The sequence below is a fragment of the Periplaneta americana genome, chromosome 4 (assembly GCF_040183065.1).
Source record: "Periplaneta americana isolate PAMFEO1 chromosome 4, P.americana_PAMFEO1_priV1, whole genome shotgun sequence".
NCBI lineage: Eukaryota > Metazoa > Arthropoda > Insecta > Blattodea > Blattidae > Periplaneta > Periplaneta americana.
In genome coordinates, this window is record NC_091120.1 from 183,260,759 (window position 1) to 183,286,631 (window position 25,873).

The window sequence follows — 25,873 nt, forward strand, 5'->3', positions numbered from 1 at the left end:
TTACCTTCTGAGCACAAACAGAGGTGAATTTTTCCAGTTGGCATGAAAGCGGAGTTTATGACTTGCCGGCGGTAATCGACTACATCCTGGAAATGACCGGAAAGGAGAAGATATTCTACGTGGGGCACTCCATGGGCAACGCCATTTTCTACGTCATGATGTCCCAACGGCCCGAATACAACGACAAGGTCACTGCCATGATCAGTCTAGCCCCGATCGCCTACATGAATGAAGAGAGAACGGGTCCGCTGAGTGTGTCCATCGATCTCTTCGACGAATTCGGAGTAAGTATCAGTCTAAGGCCCGGTTTCTTCAACCTTTGTTAAAATGCACCTAATATAGCGTTAATTAACTGAAGTTAAAAGTATGAATTGCTGTTAAAATATTGCGTTTCTTCAAATTTACATTTCACATTTTAACATTCAGTTTGTTAACTCTCTGTTAGGACCAGAGATTCTACAGTTTAACCATAACCTATAACCAAGTATAGACTCACTTCTGTTTTCTGATTCTCGCTTGTTTCCGTTGTTTGATTGAGAGAGGATAAAAGTCTTTCTATTCTCTCAGGTTTGATTTCTGCTTCTTTCCTCGTCTGTATCACAATAGCGTGGAGCGGCGTATTGGTATTGCTGTTATGAATTGGAAAACATTGGAACAAATAGAAATCGTGGGACTAATTTCTCTTCGTTCGAAAGAAACCTTCTGCTGGAAATTATTTCGCAGTATAAACCAATTAATGAGAATAAACAAATAAACGGATCTACGAGTAAGTTGAAAGCGAAAAGTGAGGCTTGGCAGAAAATAGCTTGTACCTTTGTATGAACTTCTGGTCTATCAAATCACAGAAATCAACCTCTCAGTTTATGTATTCATGGATATCATTTTCTAAATAATCCAGATATATAAGTTCAGCATCTAACGCACTAGACATATTGGATATTTCTATGCTAACAGAGAGTTAAATGATTTAACTGCATGAAATTGGGCAGTTAAATTAACATAGGTTTTAACAGCCTGTTAGTATTAACAGTAGTTGAAGAAATGCTTCAACTTTTAAGTTTACAGTTAAAATGGAATAACACACTGTTATAATTTAACAAAGGTTGAAGAAACCGGGCCTAACACTAGCATTATTTGAGTACGCGTGGGACTCAAGCCGTCTATGATTGTGACGTTGACGAACTCTGACAGGGACATTTCATGTGAAATCGGGCATCAGAGACTTCAAACATTCAAACAAAAATTCATATTATAACTGACAATCAAACATTCTGATGGGGGCAGATAAAAAAGTTAATTTTTTTCTTCCACGATGTTAATAATGTCAAAACAAATGCTTATACCAATTTTGGCCACTCGACCGCAAATAAGAGTCCTTCCTGAAAGTGATTTTTCTGGGGTCGTTTACAGAAGAAAAACACAATTGCATGGAAAGATCTGTTGAAACTAATATTGTGGGATTTAATCGATTAATCGATAAATTTCTGTTGCAAGATTAATCGATCAAAAATATTTAATCCAATAACCGAGTCGATTAAAATTAATCGCTTGTAGTTGATATTAACTATTATTTTGTTAATAGAAATTCATACTAAAAATTCCGACAATATTTCTCTCTCGGAAATCGCTTACTTAAAAGCACAAGAATAGCCTACTGTTATTTTCTAAATGTAAACCAGATAGCACAGAGAAAATCTTTCCACAAACACTTTAGATAGAGATGGAGATATGAGTACAGTCATCTAGTCTACCTCTATTGAAAGTTGAAACACAATGCGAAACCTTTATTAAATTTTAGGGTTTTCCAAAAAAACTTCCACCTTGTTGTCAGCTCATCTTCCTAGCATATGAAATACATACATTTTTGGGATTCGTTCCCCTCATTCCTTATAACATAGCCATATCTACATTGTGTGCAAGTGAGAGCGTAACTATCTTCTTCTTTTCCTAAAATCTGGTAATTCTGATTACAATAGGGGCCAGTCTTCTGTTTCGACCGCTGTACGTTTGCAGGTGCTTGCAGTCTATTTACTGAGTTTGTATTTGTGATGTTTGTGTGTTTAGTCAGATAAAGAAAAAAAAAAACAGTTTTCTGTGGTCTGTGAAAAGTGTAAACTCCATTATATGATATGAGAATTTGAGAGGTAAACTCGGTGAAACGTTTGGATTTAAATTGAACGATCGTGGAGCAGTGCTTGACAGAAAAAAAGTTTGTACATGTTTAGTGATGCAGGAAGCATTGTTTCTAAACGTAGAGCATAGAGCAGGACTTAATTCGGAGCATGTGAATGCACTCACATTTTTAAAATCATGATTGAAGCAGTATTACCTAGGTGAGTCTTCATACTTTTTGTTATTTATGTTTGTCTCAAAAATTCCCGGAGAAATTGACACAAAAAATTATTAGCCTCATAATAAATATGTTAGTAACTAATTAAATAGTTGTTTTGTAATATAACGATACAATATACAGATATATAACATTTAATACCTATGCTTATCACCGAACACAAGTTAAATTTAACAATAATTTTCTATTACATTATATTAAAACATTAATTTTTCAACTCGATCAAAACACGATTAATCGATAGATACTTGTTTACTTTTTTCTTACTCTGTTATCTTTCATCATCTATTTATTTGTTCTTGTATTGTTTGGTATGCTTTGTCTAATGGCAGCCTCTAATTTGAGGAAGCTCTAGTAAATAAATAAACAAAAAAGTCTTGGACTAAAACCATTCTTTGAAGAATTCAGTGGTTTATTCTCTTTAAAATATTGTCAGAGTTAAAATTTCAAACCATGTTCAACTTATTTTTAGACACAATTGGGACAATTGAAATTGGCCTATAATTATTGTAACTTGCGAGTATACATATATAAATGTAAACTTACATGACTTGTATTCATGTAGAATAGCTAATAGCCTATTTAATAATGATTACATTTTCCAGACATTCTTGAATGTGATCGGTTTTACCCAAATCAAACCAGTGCCGCATGTGCTGTCAAACATTGCACTGACTCTCTGCCTTAAAATGCCCGTGATCAGTTACTTCTGCCAGAAACTATTAGCAGTCTTCGGGGAAAACGTAAAACACCTTAATCCAGTAAGTATTCACATTTATTTGGTTAGAGTGACATTTCTTTTTACATTGAGTACAATTTTATGAACATTTGTATTCATGTGTGAGGATATAATGATATGAAGAAGATGGAATAAATGTATGTATGTATGTATGTATGTATGTACGTATGAATGTATGTACGTATGTATGTATGTATGTATGTATGTATGTATGTATGTATGTATGTATGTATGTATGTATGTATGTATGTATGTATGTATGTATGTATGTATGTATGTATGTATGTATTCACACTGCAAATGGATAAATACCCGGTGGCAGTGGTAACTAATTACACTCAATAACTACAATTAATAATAAATTAAAATTCATAATATTAATAATAGGAATATATAATAATATTAACAAGGAGCATCTTAAATTAAATGAATTCAAAATTAAATGATAAAATGTGGCAGAAAAACTAAATTTTTGCACAAATTGTTTCTTCAATGTTGCTTTTGATGACTATAAAGCTCCTAATTCTGCTTGAAAGAGCGATTGGGTTTTCTTGGTGAGAATTCTTGACTCCTTTATTTTCATATACCAAATAACGCCTCCTTAACACTTACGGTAAGTCATTGTTGCTCTCGAAAATAAGTAATGTATAAACACAAAAATTATGACAAAGAAGCTTTAATCTCATATTTAGAAAATAGCACAATGAAAATAGTGATATTACATACAGGAGAAGAATTAGAACTCAAATAGGAAAACTTTGTACACTGGCGTTATTAGGAACAGCTTGTCCAATTAGCGCCACCTATTTTCTAGTAACCTATACACTTATAATTATTAATGAATTATTTTTCCTAAGCAACACAAATTGAACTAAGCAACTAAATTTGAGTTTCTGTTAATAAAAGGTGCAAAATCATTCAATACTAGTGAAATATTCTTGATCTAAAGCTGAAACACCAGATAGATTAGAAAAATATGTTTTCCGGTAACTCCTTACTTTCGAGAAAAGATACAATTAGACACAGTAGAAATTTATGAACACAAAAACATTAACCTTAGTTAAATATGAATATTTTCCCCACAAGTAAATAAAAAAATAAGATTTTTATAAGCAATTGAATCACTATCATCACTGTGCACATTCTAGACATTTGTAAGTTGAAAGGTTGGTGTCTTTGCTTATGTTTCAACACTAATCATGTAAATACCTCACACAATATGAATATAAAAGCAATGAAAATACTATTAAAAACTGAGGACTATCGTTAAGCAAATGAGTACCGTACTAACATAACCTAAAATTTTATCTGTAGACCTTTAACGACACGTGGCGTTAAAGCGCTACTGAGTACTTGATAAATTTACACGCTTGCTTCTCTAACATTTTCATATTTTATTGATAGCAAAAACTACCTCTGCATAGAAAAAAGTTTAACGATCACGGAAATATACAGTTTAATATAGTTATTATTTGCTCAATACACAAAATACAATATTTCCTCTTGCCTTGATATAAAAACAGCCATTCACTATCAACACACAACACCAAAATGCTGCAATATCATGTCACTCGTAAATGTCAGCGGACAGCTAGTAACTCATTTCATCACTACATGGCAAGCGAATGCAGGCTACAGTAGTGCACTACCAAAATCTGGTGTCGTTAACAAGAATAGTGTGGCGTTAAAGATATTTTATTATTTTATTTTATTAGGTTATTTTACGACGCTGTATCAACATCTAGGTTATTTAGCGTCTGAATGAAATGAAGGTGATAATGCCGGTGAAATGAGTCCGGGATCCAGCACCGTAAGTTACCCAGCATTTGCTCGTATTGGGTTGAGGGAAAACCCCGGAAAAAAACCTCAACCAGGTAACTTGCCCCGACCGGGATTCGAACCCAGGCCACCTGGTTTCGCGGCCAAACGCGCTGACCGTTACTCCACAGGTGTGGATCGTTGAAGATATACATGGCGTTAGTTGTCTCAGGGACCTTATATACAGTATATATATATATATATATATATATATATATATATATATATACAGGGGTATCAAAAATACGTATACAAACTTCAGGCATGGGTTCCTTACACCAAAAGAAGGAAAAAAGTTCATATGAACATATGTCCCATAATCCTTTGTTTCCCCGTTAGGAACTGTTCAACACATTGGTACACTTATAATGTGCCAATACACAAAACTCATAACCAATGCTCGAAATGTCCTCCTCTTGCTTCTAGACATGCATGCACTCGTCGAATCATGGACTGTCGCACCCTTTCAAATACTCCGAGATGATGTCGAATGGTTTCGCAGGCTTCCATGACACGTCGATGAAGAGTTTCTTGATCCGGGATGTCTGCTCCTTAAACCAATTGCTTAAGGTGCCCCCAAAGATAAAAATCCAAAGGATTGAGGTCGGGAGAACGTGCTGGCCATTGAATTGGTCCTCCTCTGCCTATCCATCTGTCATGGTAGACACCAGTCAGTGTATCTCGAACAAGGCGACTAAAATGTGCTGGAGCCCCATCATGCATGAACCACATGTTATGTCTTATGTTCAGAGGCACATCTTCGTGCAGTAATTCTGGAAGAGTGTTTTGGATAAAGTCCCTGTAGATAGCACCTGTAAGACGTGCTGGTAGAACGTATGGACCTACCAGACAGTCACCTACAATTCCAGCCCACACATTAATCCAAAATTGTTGCTGATGTCTAGCCTAAAATACAGCACGAGGATTACGATCTGCCCATACGTGTTCATTGTGGAAATTGGTAATTCCATCTCTCCCAAACGTTGCCTCGTCTGTAAACAAAACTGATGAGACAAACAATGGATTGGCTATTTGTGCTAGAAACCATCGGCAAAAGTTCTCCCATGATGGATAATTGGCAGGCGCAAGGCCCTGCACACGTTGCATATGATACGGATACAAGAGCTGCTCGTGAGGTACCCTCCATGCTGTACTGTGTGATGTACCAGTTGCCACAGCCAATTGTCTTGTACTGATACCTGGATCGTCTTCGGCACAGTGTAAAATGTCTTCTTCGAGGTTCGGTGTACGAACAACTTTTGGTCTTCCTCGATCACCAGTCTGTGGTGCAACGGTTCCTGTCTCAGCAACGCGACGATACACAGCAACAAAGGTTTGATGATTCGGTTGTCTTCGGTCTGGAAACGCCATCTGATACAGCCGTACAGCCTCGCGTCCATTACCATTCACGCGACCATACATAAAAATGATGTCAGCCTGCTCACGAAATGAATATTGTCCTGCCATGGTTGAACGAAACACGTTAACTCACTCCACGTTCACAATTGCAACGTTGAAGACAGACTAATGACACATGTAAACAAGTCTCCATGGCAACACTTCGCCATCTGCAGTCCATTTCTGATACAACGAGTCACAGCCTTCTATGAATGAGTGCATAAAGAAATGAAGTTTTGAGGTTGGACCTCGAAGGCCGTTGAACGCAAACTTTTAGTAATAAATGAATAACGGGGAAACAAAGGATTATGGGACATATGTTCATATGAACTTTTTTCCTTCTTTTGGTGTAAGGAACCCATGCCTGAAGTTTGTACACGTATTTTTGATACACCCTGTATATATATATATATATATATATATACACACACACACACACACACACACACACACTATACACATATACACATTCATATTCATGGACCTTAGTCAAAAATGAAAGAAAAAGTGCTTACTATGGAACGGATTTGTAGATAGCCTATTGTTTTTTGCTCATAGATAAAAGACTGTAACTAAGACATTTTATTTCACATAAAAATACATATTTTGTAATATTTTTTTTGTAAGTACAGTTCATATTTTAAATATCATCATCATCATTATCTCATCGCCACCACCACCATCATTATCTCATCACCACCACCACCACCATCATCATCATCATCATCATCATCCAAACAAGAATAAGGCCCAAGGTCCGTTACTGCCTCAATGAGTCATTCTCGGTCCACCTTTTTTTTGGACGGCATAAAGATCTCTTCCTTTGGGGACGGTATTGAAGCATGTCTTTTGGAATTCTATTCCGATTCATTCCTTGGACATGGTTTTTCCACTGCAGCTGGTACTTGTTTGTAACCTGTGAGACTGGTTGTAACTGAAGTTCTTGCATAATATCCTCATTTACTTTTGCTGTCCAAGCAACTATGTCCTGGTGTTGCTCTCATAAATTTCATTTCACAGACCGTTATTCTGCTGATATCCCTACTCCTCATTGTCCATGCTTCACTTCCGTAACATAGTACAGGTCTAGCTAAAGCTTTATATAAACGTATTCTTGTGTGTCGCTGTACTAGAAAAGGCTTCATAATTTTGTTGATTATTCCCATTGTTTTATTATATTCACAAATTTCATAAGTTATATCTGTTTCACCAAAAAATGTTAATTTATACCCAAGACACGTAAATTCATTTACTCTTTCTATTAATTCAAATTTTAAATAATGCAGCTATAAATACACAAGTTATTACTTTTTTTGTTTTAATTTTTAAATTCAATTAAAAACTCGCACATATATATAGTTTGAACTAGTAATGGAAATTACGGGAAAACGGCTGAACAGATTTTAATGAATGATCCGTCATTTTTAAGCCTGGCATCCAAGGATTTTCAGAAAAATAGTAACTTTCAGTGAAGCGTTAGTTTTCCTACATAATTTTCCTATTTTCCAAAATCCTTCTTTCGTGAGTTTTGAGAACTCATTGCATTTCAATATAAAACAAAACACAAACTACAATAAACAATAGGATATTACACGAAGGCCATGACCTGCAGGATTGCTGACATATTTAGATCTCAAATTCAATTGGTTATTAAAACCTTCAAGACTTACTAAAATAATTTACAAGTCTGATTCTGCGGTGTGTAATTTTTTGAGTACAGCTGTGTATTGGATATTGAAATCTACAAAACCTGAGATGGTTTGATGACATTACTACCATAAGAAATGAAATATTATTTTAGTTAATACTATGATGTGACTATTTATCATTAATTATACATATTAATGCTATATTGATGATATGAAAGTGAAATGTTTTGGGGGTTACGTAAGTAGATGTAGAGAATACTTAAATTAGATCTTCATGTCTATAATTTACTCAGTGGCGGCTATATACTTTAGTATACAGGGTGATTCAAAAGTCGCGCGACATAGGACATCTCCGTTATTAGTGCAAGTACAAAAAATAGTTTCAAATAAATGTTTTAGATATTGGTACGTGTAGTTCATGTGCAAAATTTTAAGAAAATCGTAAGAGCCATTTTTGAGAAAATTGCAACAAACATGTTCGCGTTTCAAGTAAAGTACCAGTTAGGTTAGGAAAAACCCATCCAAAACTGAGGTGTCACATCTCTGGAGCGTACGAAACTTAAATTAGAAATGTGGTTTGGGTCGCGCGCCGTAATTAATAAATTGTGTTTTTTGTGTAGACAGGATAGTAAGTTGAGAGTCACAATGGCAAAGTGAAACATTTTAGCACTTGAACTTTCACGACCTGTATAACTGTTCCACAGGCACACTAATGGAGTAAGTGTTCAAATCGGTGGCCATTTTGTTGACGGCACATCCATACATGGTTGAGGTAACTGCTCCGCACATTAACAAACACAGCAGGTGTTATTTGTGCACATTCTCTCCTGATATTTTCCTGTAGTTCATCCAGTTTTTGGGGCCTGCTGCTGTAAACTACACACTTGAGATGTCCCCAGATAAAAAAGTCAAGTGGCGTTAAATCTGACGACTTAGGCGGCCATTCCACTGGATCCTTGCAACCGATCCAACGCCCAAGGATGACTTCATTCAGCAATTCGCGAACTGTCAATCTGAAATGCGGTGGTGTTCCATCCTGCTGAAAGAAAAACCCACGTTTTCTTTCTAGGGTCAGATCATCCAAGTAGGGCACCCTCGAGATGCTATCTGTACAGTGGAGCAGTAAGCTTGTTGTTCAGAACCACGGGACCGATGACAACATACCCGTGTATGCCACACCACACATTTAATCTTGGGTCAAACTGATTATGAGCCTCTACAGCTATGTGGGGGTTCTCGGTTGCCCAGTACACAGCGTTATGTCGATTCACTGTTCCGTTCAAATGCAAACAGGCCTCATCGCTCCAACAAATATCAGCTTCAAGGTTTGGCTGGTGCGTTCGTCGTTCAAGAAACCACTCACAGAATTGCACCCACATATCTGTGTCATCCCCATGCAGTTCCTGCACAAAGTGCATACGATAGGAATGGAAATGATTGACGGATAGTATCCTGGACACGGACGCTTGACTGGTGCCACATTCTTGCGCCAGTTCCCTTGTTGACCGTGATGGACTGACTACCAGCTTAGCTGGTACATTAGCAGCGTTTGCATCCCCTGTTGCTGTACGAGGCCGCCCTGAATGTTTTTTGTCGTGGATACTGCCTGCTGTCTTCAACCGTTCTATTAAACGACCAATGCTTCCGTGATGTGGGGTAGGTTGATCTGGATGCCGTCTGTGATATTCTTCTGCTGCTTCCCATAGACTCAGGCCTTCCGCATGGATGAGAACCATTTCCACCCTCTCAGGAATTGTGTACATTGTCTGTTACTACCCGGTTCACTGGTGAAACTAGCACTTACTCACCTGTCTACACAAAAAACACAATTTATTAATTACGGCGCGCGACCTAAACCACATTTCTAATTTAAGTTTCGTACGCTCCAGAGATGTAACATCTCAGTTTTGGATGCGTTTTTCCTAACCAAACTGGTACTTTACTTGAAACGCGAACATGTTTATTGCAATTTTCTCAAAAATGGCTCTTACGATTGTCTTAAAATTTTGCATATGAACTACACGTGCCAATATCTAAAACATTTATTTGAAACTATTTTTTGTACTTATACTAATAACGGAGATGTCCTATGTCGCGTGACTTTTGAATCACCCTGTATAACTACAAAACTTACGTAAGATAATAATATTGTTATTAAAAATCAAATATTTTCATAGTTATTAATCAAGTGGGGTTGGGTCTTTTCCATGTACTTAATGGAGGTGTGATGTAGTTATTTGTATGCGTCATTCTCTTCAGTATTGGCTCGAGAGAGCGCAAAAATTACAGTTCCTAAGGAAAGACCAAAAGGTATCACTTACTGATAAAATAAGAAACCTACAAAATTATGTAGTCTCCCGATCATTTCAGGAGGATCTCGTAGCAGGTTAAAATGATTTTACCCTCTACATTTCAAGCTCTACATGCAATAGCTATACTAAGATAGTATGTCTATGTTAGAAAGCATAGCAAACCTGACAATTTTTAACTTTCACCTACAATTCACAATGACTTGAAATAGCTATTGCTTTACTCCCACATGAAAAACCCACTGATCGTCCTGACATTGTTGCTCGAGTTTTCGCCTTGAAACTCAAAAACTGAAGGTGGATAGGTTCAAGAAAAAGTATTTGGCATAAAAAAACATTTAGAGGGAGTATGTTTCATTATTACGGAAGCAAATAACTTTCAAAATGTCTGGTATTCTTCACTGAAAATAAATATGAAAAATTGTTATTTGAACGTCAAATGAACTTACTTTGTAGCATTTTCTGCACAAGCCACTAGTACTACATATAAATGAAAACACAACGTGAATGAATTTGTTCCTTAAACGTATTGCATCGTTACATTGACTACACCTGGGGAATCCCTTATCGGTTTGTAACGGAAAACTTGTAGAAAGTCTTCACTGTTTAGAACTATTTGAACCCACCACTGTCTGTACATGGATGGTGATTGTCTCGGAACAATGTGTGATACCGGGAGAAGGACAGTTCAACGTCACAAGAAGTTAGTCTTATCTATGAAATAACGGCTTACGCAACGCATTCGGCTCCAGTTAGAGACTTTGCACAGTGTGCAATTTTTCCAGTGTAGGTGGACAAAAATCAAATTTCGACTTGTTCAGTTAGGCATAGGTGAATACGAATTCATGTTCTTTAACATTTGAAGAATTACGAGAAATAGCTTTTACTATTTTATCAGCGGCAAATTATATTTAGAAGGGCAGGAACAACAAGTTCCTTTAACACTTCTCGCACCTGTTCAGTCGTAGACAGAGAGGCTTACTATGTGGGTGAAAAAGAGCCAATTGTTAGTGATTTATTATGTTTCGAGACATGGAATCTGTTCAGTTAGGTAGGTTCTTACTAATGACTCTTCAATTACAAGTTTGTAAAGTATTATTCTTCTTACATTACATTACACTTGAAAAAAATATTATTTTAAAGTTCTCCAAACATAAAGTGAGTTTTAATATAGTCGGTCACGTCCGGTTACAACAATTCTTTTACCATTTAATACAGCATCATTTAGGCCCAATTCTATAAAACTCCCTGACTAAAGATCAACTTTGATCGAAGATCGGAAAGTGAACCGAATTCAGACACTTCTTCTATTGTATAAAACTTTTCTGCGATCAAATTACCTTGGTTCAAATGCAATCTAAGTTCACGTGAAAAGGATTTGGCAACATCGCATAAACAGGTGAAGTATGTGATGCGCGGGCCATGTTGTACAGATTTGTTCAGTGTTGCCAATTTAGCGACTTTAACTCTTTTTCAACGACAATTTCTTTTAACTGTTATATGGCTTAAATAGGGATTTAGCAACCTTTTTAGCACCCCATAGTGACAAAATGTAATCTTTCTTTGTTGATAATGAGAAATCAAGCGAATTTCCAAATACTTTTGGCGACTTTCCGTACACTCTGTTAGAGACACTGGTTTGTTTTGTGCATTGTAAATAATGGCGGACAATAAGAAGAAGGTTGACCGTTCTCCAAATTATCATTATGTTATGGTGTTTGATACTGCTAAACATAATAAAGCTTTATAAAACGACAATTTTCGTTTAGTAATACAGTTAATGGAAAATTTATGAATGTACCTATCATATCCATTAATAATGAATGGTTGTTATAAACATAATATAATTATAGCTTATGTTATTTGATACTGCTGAACACGATAGAGCCTTATAAAATATAAGAATGTTTGTGTATTAAGGCAAGAAATTGAAAATATATATATAAATGTATCTACCATCTCTATTAATATTAATAATAATGGTTATTATTTTTGCACAATCTGCCACTCGTATATTTCAAACAGAAAAGAAATAACTGAACTTGGATCATGTAACTTAACCGGAGAAATTTCTTCACTCAAAGTTGACTTTAGTTTAAGACAAATTAATCTCAGATTAGACTTTATACAACACAAAATTCCAAGTTCAGCTAGAACGAGGATCAATTTAACCTCTGATCTAAGTTTATACAATCGGCCCTTAGAGTGTTGAAGCCTTGTTTTAAAGTTTGCGCGTTCTTGCGCATTAATAAGTAATTAATTTTTTTTCAGTGGTGGGGCATATGGTAACTGTTCCATATTTGGTTTAACAGCAGAAAAGAATCATGGAATGAGGAAGTTTTTAATCACTGTGCAAGTGTTTTAGGTCTGAAAAATCATTCACATGACATCGAAAATCAGGTTAAAAATACATTGGACACATTTTTATCTAATCTTAACTAACGCACAGTGAATCAGAACGCAAATCACTAGCTGGACAAAATTAATAACTTCTCTCCATTCCAACGAATTGTTATGAAACTTTGTACATGCCTTACAGGTGGCACATATGTTTTGTGTACAAACTATGATTACGTTTGCACAAGAAAAATTACCCTTTTATAGAGGGTACACTTAAAAAAAATTAATAACCTCTCTCTTGTACAATATATTATTATGAAACTTTCTACAACAATTAGGGCTAAGGTAGCATACAGATGTAATCAGAATTTGTACATAAAATATATGCTACCTGTAACTCCTGTACAAAGTTTCATAAAAAATTGCTACGTAGGAGAGAAGTTAATTTTGCGTAAATGCACTCCCTGTAAGAGGTACTTTCTCTTATGGAACCGTAAATATAGTTTGTACACAAAAAATATTTTCTATCTGTAAATTCCGTACACTGTTTCATAAAAATCAGTTAGATAGGAGAGAGTTATTATTTTAGTCTAAAACCACCCCCTATAAAGGGATAGTTCCTCGTAAACAAATGTAGTCAGAGTTTGTACACAAAAATATGTGCTATTTATAAGGTCTGTACAAAGTTTCATAACAATCCATTGGAATGCAGAGAAGTTATTAATTTTGTCTAGCTAGATTTGCGTTAATGCACACTGTGCGTTGACTTGATTCATTCAGATCGTTTATGCAGTACCGATACATAAGTGAAGTGATTTTTAATATAATGTCGAAAGTGAAGCCAAGTGTTCTTTCCCGTTTGCAGTAATATTTTGTTCAATGTAGTGGAATTTTTACAAGTGACAGAATAAATCTATTCTGTTAAAAAAATGTTCTATTGTCTTCAGATCATATGCTCCAAAACACAAAACAAAAGGCAGAGACTATTATCACCTCCCCGTTTTTTTTTTTTTTTTTTTTTTTTTTTTTACCTTGGGGATTTGGTGAAGTGAATTTTTTAATGGCAGGCAGAGTAACTATCTCATGCCCCCATGTTTTTGATTGCTACCAGTGCACTTCATTAGAACCAGGTACCCAGCTTCGAAGCCGTTAGCCCTGTGAACTTACAATATATTTATGTTCCCCTATTGTCATAATTCAGGGTTGGTATCTAAGAAATTAGCAAGTTCTTTGTGATAGCAGAAGAGAAAGAGTGGGGGAAGGGAAGTGGTCCGTGGCCCATTTCTTTTAGGGCTCATCCCGACCTTTGTCTTATTGCTCAAGGGAAACCACGGAAAAACCTAGAGCAGGATGAGATGTCGTGCTGACGACAAGCCAATTGGCTATAGTTTGGTCGGAATATGTTCGGGTGGGAGGTTTTAATTTAATCATTATTCAAAATTCACATACATTAAAGGTCCATAAAAGTGTTAACAATTGGGCAATGGATCTAAACTGCCAATAACGTGATGACCCTGAAACAGAGAAATAACATTATTAATGCATTAATAGCCTTGTCTGTGTGTGGAGTCAAGTGGTTATTTATTGTTCAAGTTGGTATTCGTCTTGTACGTTGTCGTTCCAAGCTAGAGGGTGGAGTACGCTCTTAGGTCTTTTATGTTTGTCTAACGCAGGGTTGTAATTTCCTAATGAAGAAATTAGTGCGTTTGTGCTGCTGTACGACTTTGTGTACGTGCAGAAGGCTTGATGTGAAATATATTCTTGAATTGTCGAAATTTCTAGTTCTTCATGAATCAATCTAACAGGAGTTACTCTAGGAAGTCCTGTGATGAATCTTAAAATTTTGTTTTGGAAAACTTGTAATTTTTTACGGACTGTAATAGGTGCATGTCCCCAAGCAGGACAAGCATATAATATTACTGACCTAATTAATGTTTTATACAAAGTTAGGGCTGTGTGTATATTTAGGTTTCTGCTTTTATTTAATATTGGGTAAAGCTCCACCATTCTAGCATTGGCAAGTCTGAGTTTTTGAAGTATATGTTCTGAAAATGTGAGCCGTCTGTCTAGTGTTACTCCGAGATATTTAACTGAAGTTTTCCACTCGATTTGTGATCCATTTATTGCTAACTTCGTGTGATTTATACCCGGTCTATTGAATTTATTTCTTCTGCTAAATAAGATGGCTTGTGTTTTAGATATATTTAATTTGATTCTCCATCTGAGGAGCCATGGTTCAATGTCACGCAGGTGACCTTGTAGCCTGGTAATGGCGACAGTTGGCTTCCACGAAGCAGTGAGAAATGCCGAGTCGTCAGCGTATAGTGCTAAAATACTATTATTGAAATTTTGATTAAAAGGTAGGTCATTAATATAGATTTGGAAAAGAGTCGGTGCCAGAATGCTGCCCTGAGGCACACCAGCGTTAATACCTCGCGACGTTGAGTGCACGTCGTTCAGTTTAACCTGGAACGTTCTGCCCCGAATATAATTTTCTAACAGTTTTACTAGTCGGCAATTTAAATTATTGTTAATTAATTTGTATATCAAGCCCGCATGCCATACCCTGTCAAAGGCTTGTGTATAATCTAGGAATATGGCCGCTACTGTTCGATTTAAATTGAATGCGGTGGTAATGAATTCCGTTGTGCGCAGCAATTGCTGTGTGCACGAGTGACCTGAACGGAATCCAAACTGTTCGTTTCGGATTAGATCTTTGTTTCCGAGTTCGGATTTCAATCTTTTCTGTATGATCTTTTCCGCAATTTTACCTAAAACATTTAATAAACTAATGGGTCGATAATTACGTGGATCAGATTTATTCTTTCCTGGTTTAGGAATTTGAATAATGTTCGAGTGTTTCCAAATGTTAGGAAAATATCCTATCCGAAAGATAGCATTTATGATATTCGTCAGTAATTTAAACGATTTTTGTGATAGCTCTTTCAGTACTTCAGCCTGTATGCCATCGGGGCCAGGAGCTTTTTTATTTGGCAGGTGTCTAACTTGCCATTTTACCTCGTGAACGCTAGCAGGACGGATCTGTGGCGCGTCGTTATTGTTGAGGTCCACGTTAAGTAAGTACGTAGTTATGTCTTGTGTTATTTGGTCATGTATTTGTCTGTCATACAAGTCACCATGTGGATTGAAGGAGTTCTCGAGGACTTCCGCAAAAACCGTAGCTTTCTCTTCTGGACTATGATATATTCTCCCATTGTGCTGGATGGGAGGGATATTACTATATGGCTTAGTGAAGAATTTTGTGATTTTCCACACCTCGCTCATATTGTCGGTATCTAATTTACTAACTTTCTGAGTCCAGGCTTGGATAAGCTGATCGTTTATTTTCTGAGAAATTTCCCTTTTCAAACGATTTATCCGTGGTCTTAGGCGAGGGTCCCGCGTTCTTTGCCAGGCGCGCCGGCAGTCGTTTCTTTCCCTAATTAATATTAAGGTGTCATTTGGAAGCTCTAATTTTCCCGGAATGATAATTTTTGTTGGAATTACCGACATAGATTCCTGTATAGCGTTCGTTAGCATTTTAGCAGCTTCTTCGATCTCATCAGATGACGTAGGAACCAAGTCATCTGTGAGAGCGTCCAACTTATCTCTAAAGAGGTCCCAGTCAGCTGCTTGGTACATTAGCACAGTTTTTGGGGGAGATAATTCTAGTTGCGCTCGGAACGTAATTATAACGGGTTTATGATCTGAATTTGCTAACGAATCATGAACCGAAATTTTGGAATGGAAATTTATGTTTTTGAGTAAAAAGATGTCTAAAATATCTGGTTGGTGGTTAGCATTGTCTGGGATATGCGTAGGTGTACTCGGGGCAGAGACAACATAGTCACTCCTAAGGGAGTGGCGATAAAGCTTATTGCCGTTCGAGTTGCCCACACGACAACCCCAGACAGTATGTTTTGAATTTAAGTCTCCGCCGACTACCATCTTCCGGCTAGTATCCATTAGGATATCCAGGTCCCTAACCTGAAGTGATTGGGGTGGGCTATATACTGCAATAAAAGTTACAGGTTCATTTAAAATTTGTAAAGTTATAGCAGTGGCTTCTAATTTCTCTAGTTGAGGGAGCAGTTGCTCATGATGAGGGATTCCTCTTTGAATTAGAATGGCAGTGCCCCCTCCCCTGACTGCCGCGTCCTGTCCCGGATCGATTGAACGATCCGTACGGTAAACTTTGTAATTTGTAATTCTAAACTTATCGGAAGGGCGGAGATGTGTTTCCGATATGAGCGCAATTTTGATATCTTTTGCTTCTAAATAATGCCTAAGCTCGTTTTTATTGGCGCGTAGTCCTCGAGCGTTCCATGTTAGGACGCGAAATTCACCAAGTCGGCCTCGCGTTCCTTCTACCACCGGTAGACTTTCGTGGAGTTACGGGGGTGTCCAGTGCTGTCCTGATGGTCGTGGCTACTTTGTACAAGTAGGGGTTGTCTCCCAGATATGCACCCATTTGTTCCAATATTTGGAACATGAGTGACAACGTAAACTGGGGTGTCCATGTGGAAGCCTGCCGTCTGAAGGCATTGGCCCACTCTCTGTTAGTCGTCGGGAGGTTGGGACGGGGTGGAGGGTTGGAAGCAACCTGGCTGAAAGTCTGCTTGCTCTCCTTGGGACGTCTATAATCAGTAGACGTACCCGGCTGAGAGGTGAGTGCGAACACCTCGTCGGTAGCAGTCTCATTTACTGCAGGTTTCGTAACGGGAAGAGGAACCTCACTTACAGCAACTGCTGCAGTTCGTTTTCCTTTCTTCCCTTTCTGCCCAGCAACTTGCCACTGGCCCTCCGAGGGCGCAACATTGTTCTGCTGGGGAGCAGGTGCTTCAGGTTCCGGTTCTGCGGCCTGTGAGGGACACAGATGCGGAAAACTTTCCAGGTTTATAGGAGGAGCGGGAGGGGAATAACGGGGACGAGCAGTGCTGGCAGTGTGACTTATGCCATGCCTCTTTTGATAGAGGTTCTTGTAAGCAATATACTCCCTGCAACCTCTATACGTTGCGGGGTGTTGCCCCTGGCAGTTCACGCACAGTCGCGTGTAGTGCTCCGGCATCTGGCACGCAGATGTTACGTGCTGGCCGGCGCATTTTCTGCATCTTGGCGGTGCTTTGCATTGCCTTGCTGTATGACCGAACCTCCAGCAGCAAGTACACTGAGGAGGGGTGGGTCTGAGAAAATACTTTTCTACCCTCACGGACGTAAACAGCAGGTTCGTGAGGTCGAGTATTGATCTCGCCTTCTCGTTATCAGTTAAATGAATTAAAAACATGCCATTTGGGGTTTTACGGTAATTGTCGTACATGACGACAGTATTCCGTACAGGAAACCCAAGCCGAGTGAGCTCCTGGGTCACAGTGTTGGGGTTCGTCCTGGGATGAAGCCCCTTCACTACTGCCTTTATTACCTTTTCATTTCGTGCCTCCACCAAATGAAAAGGTACATGGTACTGCTGCAGGTGGCTTATCAGAGCTTTGTAGTCCCTGTTACAGTAGGTTTTGATGCCAAAGCCTGACATGAGCCGTTTGCAGTTGATTTCTAGTGGTTTGGATTCGTCCCGGTACGTCGTCAGTACAGTGACAGGGTCGCCATTGTAGTCATTTTCTATGATGACTGGAGGAATGTCCTCCCTCCTAGCAGTCATGTAGTCTCCCGGTGCGACTTCGGGATTTAAAGTTGGCGGCTGAGTGGGTGAGCGTCTATCAGCTGCACCCCTCTGATTTACTGGAGGTGTGGGAGCCCGTGATGCTGGTCTCCCGTCATCTGCAGGTAAATCTCTTTCATTTCCAGAAAGCTCTCCAATACTGGAGGCTGCAGACATGGAGGACTCACTTGAAGCCCTCCTCGTGCTTGGGGTCACTTCGCCAACCGAGGGCGAGATTGATGTCCCTTCTGACACGTCTGAAGTTGCCGGTGAGAGCAGACTTTCAGATTTTGCAGTTGTCTCCGATGCCGGGGACGACATCGGAGAGCTTAATTTCTGCCTAGGCTTGACTGACACTGGCAGTTTTGTCCTGCTTTCTATTCCAGTTTTGGACTTTTTCGCCCTAGTCGCGACCGGTGATACCGTTTGTCCGTCGGTCACACTCCTACGGTCGGTAACAAGTTCCTTCACCTTACGCGCAGGACCCATCTCTAATGTTTTTCAGAAGGATAACAGTGATGCGCGGCTTACCTACCGGCAGAGCACATGCCTCCCACTAGTTATTTTGACTTAAGTAGTGGCCCTAATAAGGACCGCCTACAACAAGACCTCTTTTGCAACTGGCCCTCAGAAGGGCCAGCCGCCGACGCTGCTCTTTTAGCGGTTGATAGAGATTAGGTCCAACCCGCAAGTGAAGTAAAAATCAGAAATTAATAGGGCGCACGCCCTGGTGCAGCTCGGCTGCTACCACTCAATCGGCCCAGTAGGGCAGTGAGTGGCAGCGGCTATTCTAACAAGTCTCCCAGTTAACACCGCTAGGTGGTCAGACTTGCTAGAACACCGGTGGGTAGGCACACCGTATGGATCTTCTCTTCTCGCCGAGCCTCCTGGCTCAGCTAGACTGCCGCACTCAAGGCCTCTTTGTTGTCGCGGCGGTCCGCACCCTCTTAGCTGCACACCAACGAGGCCCGCGCCAACTTAAGGTCCCGGGCGAGGACGAAGCCAACTAGGGCGACTAGTCGAAGCTGGACAATTCTGTGCTGGTATCTCTGCTCCAACTCGTACCTCTGATCGATGATGATCGTCCAACTCTGATTGATCCATCCACCTCCCCGTGCTCTATTGAAGCATTTAAATAATTCCTAGCAAACTGCAGCCTCTTTTTCTGTTTATTTCATTCAGAAGTTATTTTCTGTGAGTAACTGTACTGTTGTAAAAAAAATTTTCTTAGAAAATTCATAACAATGCAGTCAGGAACAACATGAAACCAAATTAAAATCACCGTAATGTTTCAGGTACATATTATATTGTTTAGTTAATTTGTAATTTTTGTTTACAGGCTACAATTCCTGTGTATTTTAACCATAAGTTTGCGGGATCATCTACCCGGGGACTCTTGCACTACGTACAGCTCCTTCAATCTGGTAAGTATTCGCACAATTTCTCGCTCAAAACAATGTTTTCAGAATATATTGTACAAAAACAGAAAGGTGCAAGAGAAGGCCAGAGCGTGGAAGATCGCATTAAATAAATATTACAAATTGAAATAGCGAAACTTATATTTCCCCTGCTAATGTTCAATTATTGTCGATGAAACTCAGTAACGACGATAATTTTCACAATGGCGAGGAGAATGATGGGCTTGATATTTAAAGATGATAGTTTCGTGCTTGAAGGTGATTTCTTATTAAGACGAGCTAGCGGATTTCCATTTTGTGATTTTTATCTGTGGGGTAAATTAAAACAGAAAGTGTGTGTGAACAATCCACACACTCTTGATGAGCTGGAGAATGAAATCAGGCGAGTGGTGAGTGAAAATGAGGAGCGTTTTTTCTAAACTCGATAGATGCAAAATTTTGCGAAAATGAGTTATACATCACTAAAGATGGGGATTTGTGCGCGGCACGAAAAACACGTTGACTCGACAGGGAGCATAGGTGGACAGACAGGTGAACAACTGCGATCAGTGTAACCAAAAGAAATGCAACTACACGCTATCCTTTTGCATACTTACGGTCTTATAACAACACGAAACGAACACAGGCCTTCATAGTCTAATGAACTGCAGTGGTGAAAAGACGTAGTGAGCAATAGTTACCTACAGTGACGGAAACTAAGCAAACAAAGGATGTGAAATTAAATATAAATTGAAGCTATAAAGTTCATACACCAAAATAGCGGAACGATACCGGAAAGCATAACACAGAAACATCTGATTTGGAAATATCCAAAGGCATAGCAATAATAAAAGAGGTGTCAGAAAAAACCAAGGAAGGTCTTCCAAGACCTTGCACACAGAGAATAAAGAATAAATGGCAAAACACTCTACAGAAAAATGAGGGCTATTTAACAATTTGTACCATGCTGAACAATGCAAAATCATCAGGCGATAGGACAGTATACTTGGTATAATGCACCGTTAACGTCTTGTGACGTTGAAAGAAGTTTTTCACAGTTCAAAAACTGTTTGACTCATCGACGACGACGTTTGACATTCGATAATTTAAGAATGTCTGTAGTAGTGCAGTGCAATTTGGCTTGTGATGGCTCTGAAGCTATGGATGAATCATAAAGGCAAGTTTCTTCTTCTAACTATACTAATGTTTCAGCATATTCCTCATATTTTGTATATTGTCATATGATAGACCTTAACGGAGTGTTGCATTTGCCATTTGTAGGCTGTACTATTCGCGTGGTTTGTTTACGTCGGAAGTCAACTCAGGCGCTGTGCATACAGCTGTATAACGTCTATGCACACGCAACCTGACGACAAACCGCACAAAACCCTCATCTTTAAACATCACAATCATATGATGTTTAGCTTCTGCATCATCCTATGCAGTCAGATTTTGTATAACTCGATTCATACCGTGCTTAGAGAATGGAGAAATAGTGGAGATTTTTGCAAAACTCGATGGATGCAAGCACATAGTTATAGAAAATCTCGATAGATTACCGACTTTCAATAATGGAAGAGGAGAATCCAAGCATCATCACAATTTGTTTCGACATGGAGCAAAATCAATCCTTACCAAAACTTACGGTCAGTGAAATATTTTATTGCAGGCAGGTCGGGTTTTGCAACATATATAACATATCCGTAAGAATACGCAGGAGAAGGAAGATAATTCATTCTACACTTGGCTAGAAACCGAGTCAAACAGGGGATGCAATCAAGTGGCTTATACTTTATTGCATTCCCTTAATGAGCAAGAAAATAAGTCGTCAGATGTTGGTCCCTCCACTATCCATTTATTCTCTGATTCGTGTTCAGACCAAAAACAAGAACAGCATTGTAATGGCAATGCTGATAGAGTTTCTCGAAAAGAGCAGAGTGTTCTCTTCGATCCGTCACTTCTTTCCAGTGCGTGGTCATAGTTATTTGGCTCTGGATGGAGTCTTTGGAAGAATAAAGAAAGATCTCAGAAAACGAGAGAGCATTCTCTCACCTCAGTAATAGTATCGAATACTGCAGAATCATGGCAAAGTTAAAATCCTAACAACTGATTGGGAAGCACTTGATTTGAAAACAAATGCAAAGAAAGTGCTTAAAAGTAAACTCCAATTCCAAATGACAGGTCAGTATATTATTTTCTACAACAAATATCGATGCAACAACAGACGAAATGTAACTGTGTCTGTTCAACAAACTTTCACAGCTCTACCTATAGAAGTTTCAGTCTTTAAAGATTGTTTCAAAATATGCAACAAAGGAATATTCCAGACGCCTGTATTACCAAAATTTAACATGGTCACCACAGAAAAAATAAGATGTCTTTTTCCAAGTATCCGATGAGGCAAAACTGTTCCACAAAGAAATTGAAGATGTCTAAGTAATACAGGGAAGATTTTGTATATTATACAAGTAAAATTATTTATAAAAGACTTGTAATTTGTGTTCATTATGTAATTTTTGATTTGTAAAAACTTTGTTTTTGAAAGACAATAAATTCGGTTATGTGACTAAAATTATTCAATGGTTTACAAGTTATTTCAAAGATATCATGGATTAGAAAACATATCATAATATTATATCTTCAGCCCACAACATAAACTGTGTATACAATAAAACTCGTTTTCTGAGAAAAGTAGTTTTGTGCATCTATCGAGTTTAGCAAAAACGCTCCTCAATTACAAATAGAGAGTTGAAGATGTTTCACAAATTCCTACATCGCTGTGATTGTTGCATCCACAAAGTTGGACATAATTTCCGACATATGCTATGATAAAAGGTAAGATCAACATAACGTTTTCTTATTACCTCTTACCGGCATATTACAAGTAAGAGATATATGTAGACCTAAATCATCCATATTTACCACCGATTCGTTTTCCTCCAGTATGATCGGTTCTCATCGCTAAACACTCCCGTTATGGCTGGTTATGATGTAGGTAAGTTGTATATTATGACTAGAGTTCTGTGTTTGATTACCTAAGCCTCCGAGCAACGCGCAACAGTACAGGGATGTACGGAGTATATCTCAACGGACACACTTGAGGTCTGCTGTTCAGTGAACCATGTCAAAACAAAACAAAGCTTGATGGTTAAAAATGAGTGCTCCAATAGGAGAATTTGGTGGCGAGCACTTCATTATGAAAGAAGAAAACATATTTTTTCAGAAAGGAGAATTTTTTTCTTTTGAAACAATTATTTATTTTTTTAGTAGGTTATATTACGACGCTTTATCAACATCTTCGGTTATTTAGCGTCTGAATGAGATGAAGGTGATAATGCCGGTGAAATGAGTCCGGGGTACAGCACCGAAAGTCACCCAGCATTTGCTCATATTGGGTTGAGGGAAAACCCCGGAAAAAACCTCAACCAGGTAACTTGCCCCGACCGGGAATCGAACCCGGGCCACCTGGGTTGAAACGTTGAAAATGTTGAATAATTTCAAGAGAAAAAAATTGCTTCGGGTATCGATCCCGGGACCTTTGCCTGAACGCCACAATGTTTTCCCGACTGAGCTACCCAGGTGTCGGATGAAGTTCCTGGGTAGTTCAGTCGGGAGAGCATTGTTGCGTTCAGCCAAAGATCCCCGGATCGATTCCCGGCCTCGGAGAAACTTTTCCCTTGAAATTATCCAAGTCAAGGGAGCTTTACCTGAAAGCTGATTTGCATAATATATATGTTACTGTAGGTATGTTAACAGAAAACTACAATTTCAAGTCTCACAGAGTTTGTGTGCACTCGATGCGAGTTTCTGGCGTCTTGTCAGCCCACTCGAGTTATGTGGATATAAAAGGGAAAAATTGAGACGGTGTCGGGTGAAGTTCCTGGGTAGCTCAGTCGGGAGAGCATTGGTTTGTTCAGCCAAAGATCCTACTTATAGATAATCATTTGAAGAAGCTGCCATTTTGAATTTTGAAAATAAAATCACACACATTTAATTATCACATTATAGGCTTTTTTCTATTTTTATTAAAAACTTGATTACCTTTAAACTCTGTTTACATCCTAAAAAACCTAGATCGATACCCGACCCCGGAGCAATTTTTCCTTCGAAATTATTCAACTCTGCTTCACAGAGAGCTTTACCTGAAAGCTGATTTGTACTTTAAAATGTTTACAGTCATTCGTTGTAATGTATAGAGATTCGTAACATGATTTTCTTTTTTGAGGATGGTTAGTTCAATAGACAGTTTTCGCACCCTCAACGTATACTAAATGTTAACGCTATGTTGACGTCAATAAAATTCCTATGATAATTGATTGCGCTGCAAGACATATACCAGGCCTGCACAAACAGCGCTCAACGAGCGTGCACGCTCTTTCGGAGAGGAAGATACGTCAGAATGACATAGACTTGCTATAGGTAGAGGAGAGGGAAACGACCACTCAGTTATCTGGAGTGCAGTGTGTAAGCTTATTCTCAGTAACTGTTTCACGTTGCTTACCTACTGCTACAGTACAGTATATAGGAATCTAAAAGACGGAACATAACATTTAACATTTAACGATTTACAGCTCGAACTTATTGATCTTCAATGTGACCTAAGGGCTAAAGATCGTTTGAATAATACTACTAGCCTGGTTGAGTTTTACAAGACTAAACATTAGCAATAATATCCACGACTACACAGGCGGGCTGTGAAAATGATTGCTATGTTTGGGTCAACATTTATATTTGTGAGCAACTGTTTTCTATAATCGACTTTAATAAAGGCAGACATCGAACATCCATAAGTGATGTTTCATTATGGTCAGTAGGGTCCACACCTGTGGAGTAACGGTCAGCATGTCTGGCCGCGAAACCAGGTGGCCCGGGTTCGATTCCCGGTCGGGGAAAGTTACCTGGTTGAGGTTTTTTCCGGGGTTTTCCCTCAACCCAGTATGAGCAAATGCTGGGTAACTTTCGGTGCTGGACCCCGGACTCATTTCACCGGCATTATCACCTTCATCTCATTCAGACGCTAAATAACCTAAGATGTTGATAAAGCGTCGTAAAATAACCCACTAAAAATAAATAAAAAATGATCAGTAGGCTACTGTTCCTTCAGCTGCCAACAGCATAAAACCTCGTTTTGCTGTACTGATAAATAAAAATATAACAAAATGATATTATACATTTAAGTAGCTATAGAATTTCTATTACTTCTGTAAAATAAATATTTCTTTATTAATTAATAATAGTCCAAGATAGTTTTGCAAACACAGAAGGGGAATTCATTTCATAAACACTCGTAATAGTACTTCCTTTTGTGTATATTTTGTACGAGATCACCCCTTCTTCCAGTCCACCCTGTACAGAGCGCAGCTAATATCTGCATTCCGCTCATGAGCTGTGAGCCGGCTCGGAGAGCGCGAACCTTGCGCAGGCCTGTCATATACTGTAGTTGGGTTACCTATTTCCAGGCTATACGGCGAGGTTCAGTCCCAGGGCTATAGAAATAAAAGTCTACCACAAAATATTTAAGAAAGAAGCAATAGCTCAGTAGGCACATCAGTTTGAAAAGCGACGAAATTGTTAAAACTGAAGTCTTTGAAGACAACTAGCGTTTATAAAATATTGAACGAAACAGGCCATATGCCTAGGGTTCAATTTTATAACTTGTTATTGAAGGGTGTTGATTTTAGCCCTATTTTCGGTCGATAATTCCCGCACTTATTGCAACGGAGTTTTACGTTGTATTTGTGAGCGGACTTGCTGTGTACCGTGATGACGTCACAGCGGCTGGGAGGACAGCATCACTTTCCTTCCTTCTATAGCCCTGGTTCAGTCCTCTCCTCCCCCCACCCTACTGCTTTCTACGACCCCTCGTCTTGCAAGGCGGGCTGCGTTTCATATGACATAACCTACGTTGACGTTCTGCAGACACCTGGCGTACGGTGAGGGTGCGAAAACTCTCTAATATCACTGCTGCACATTTCAGGACCTCGAATGCTTTTCTACTGCTACATATTCACACAACTACAATATTAATAAAATGACTATAGGCCTACCTGTAATTCTATTTCACAGGATGTTTCTGTCAATATGACTATGGTGAATCTGATAACATTAATCACTATCACAGTAGCGGCCCACCCTGCTACGATATCAGCAGTACAACAGCGCCTGTTGCCCTATTTTATGGAGATGGCGATAATATCAGCAATGAAATAGTAAGTAA

General features: G+C 38.6%; 1 protein-coding gene across 1 annotated transcript in view; it reads left to right on the plus strand.

Annotated features, from left to right (window-relative positions):
* Positions 1–25,873, plus strand: part of LOC138698511 (lipase 1-like) — a 50,768-nt gene that overhangs the window by 19,965 nt on the left and 4,930 nt on the right. Inside the window, exons 4-7 of the mRNA XM_069824495.1 lie at positions 38–284; positions 2,956–3,111; positions 19,599–19,683; positions 25,723–25,865. Of these exons, the coding sequence (XP_069680596.1) occupies positions 38–284; positions 2,956–3,111; positions 19,599–19,683; positions 25,723–25,865 (631 nt within the window). The remainder of the gene's footprint in view (positions 1–37; positions 285–2,955; positions 3,112–19,598; positions 19,684–25,722; positions 25,866–25,873) is intronic.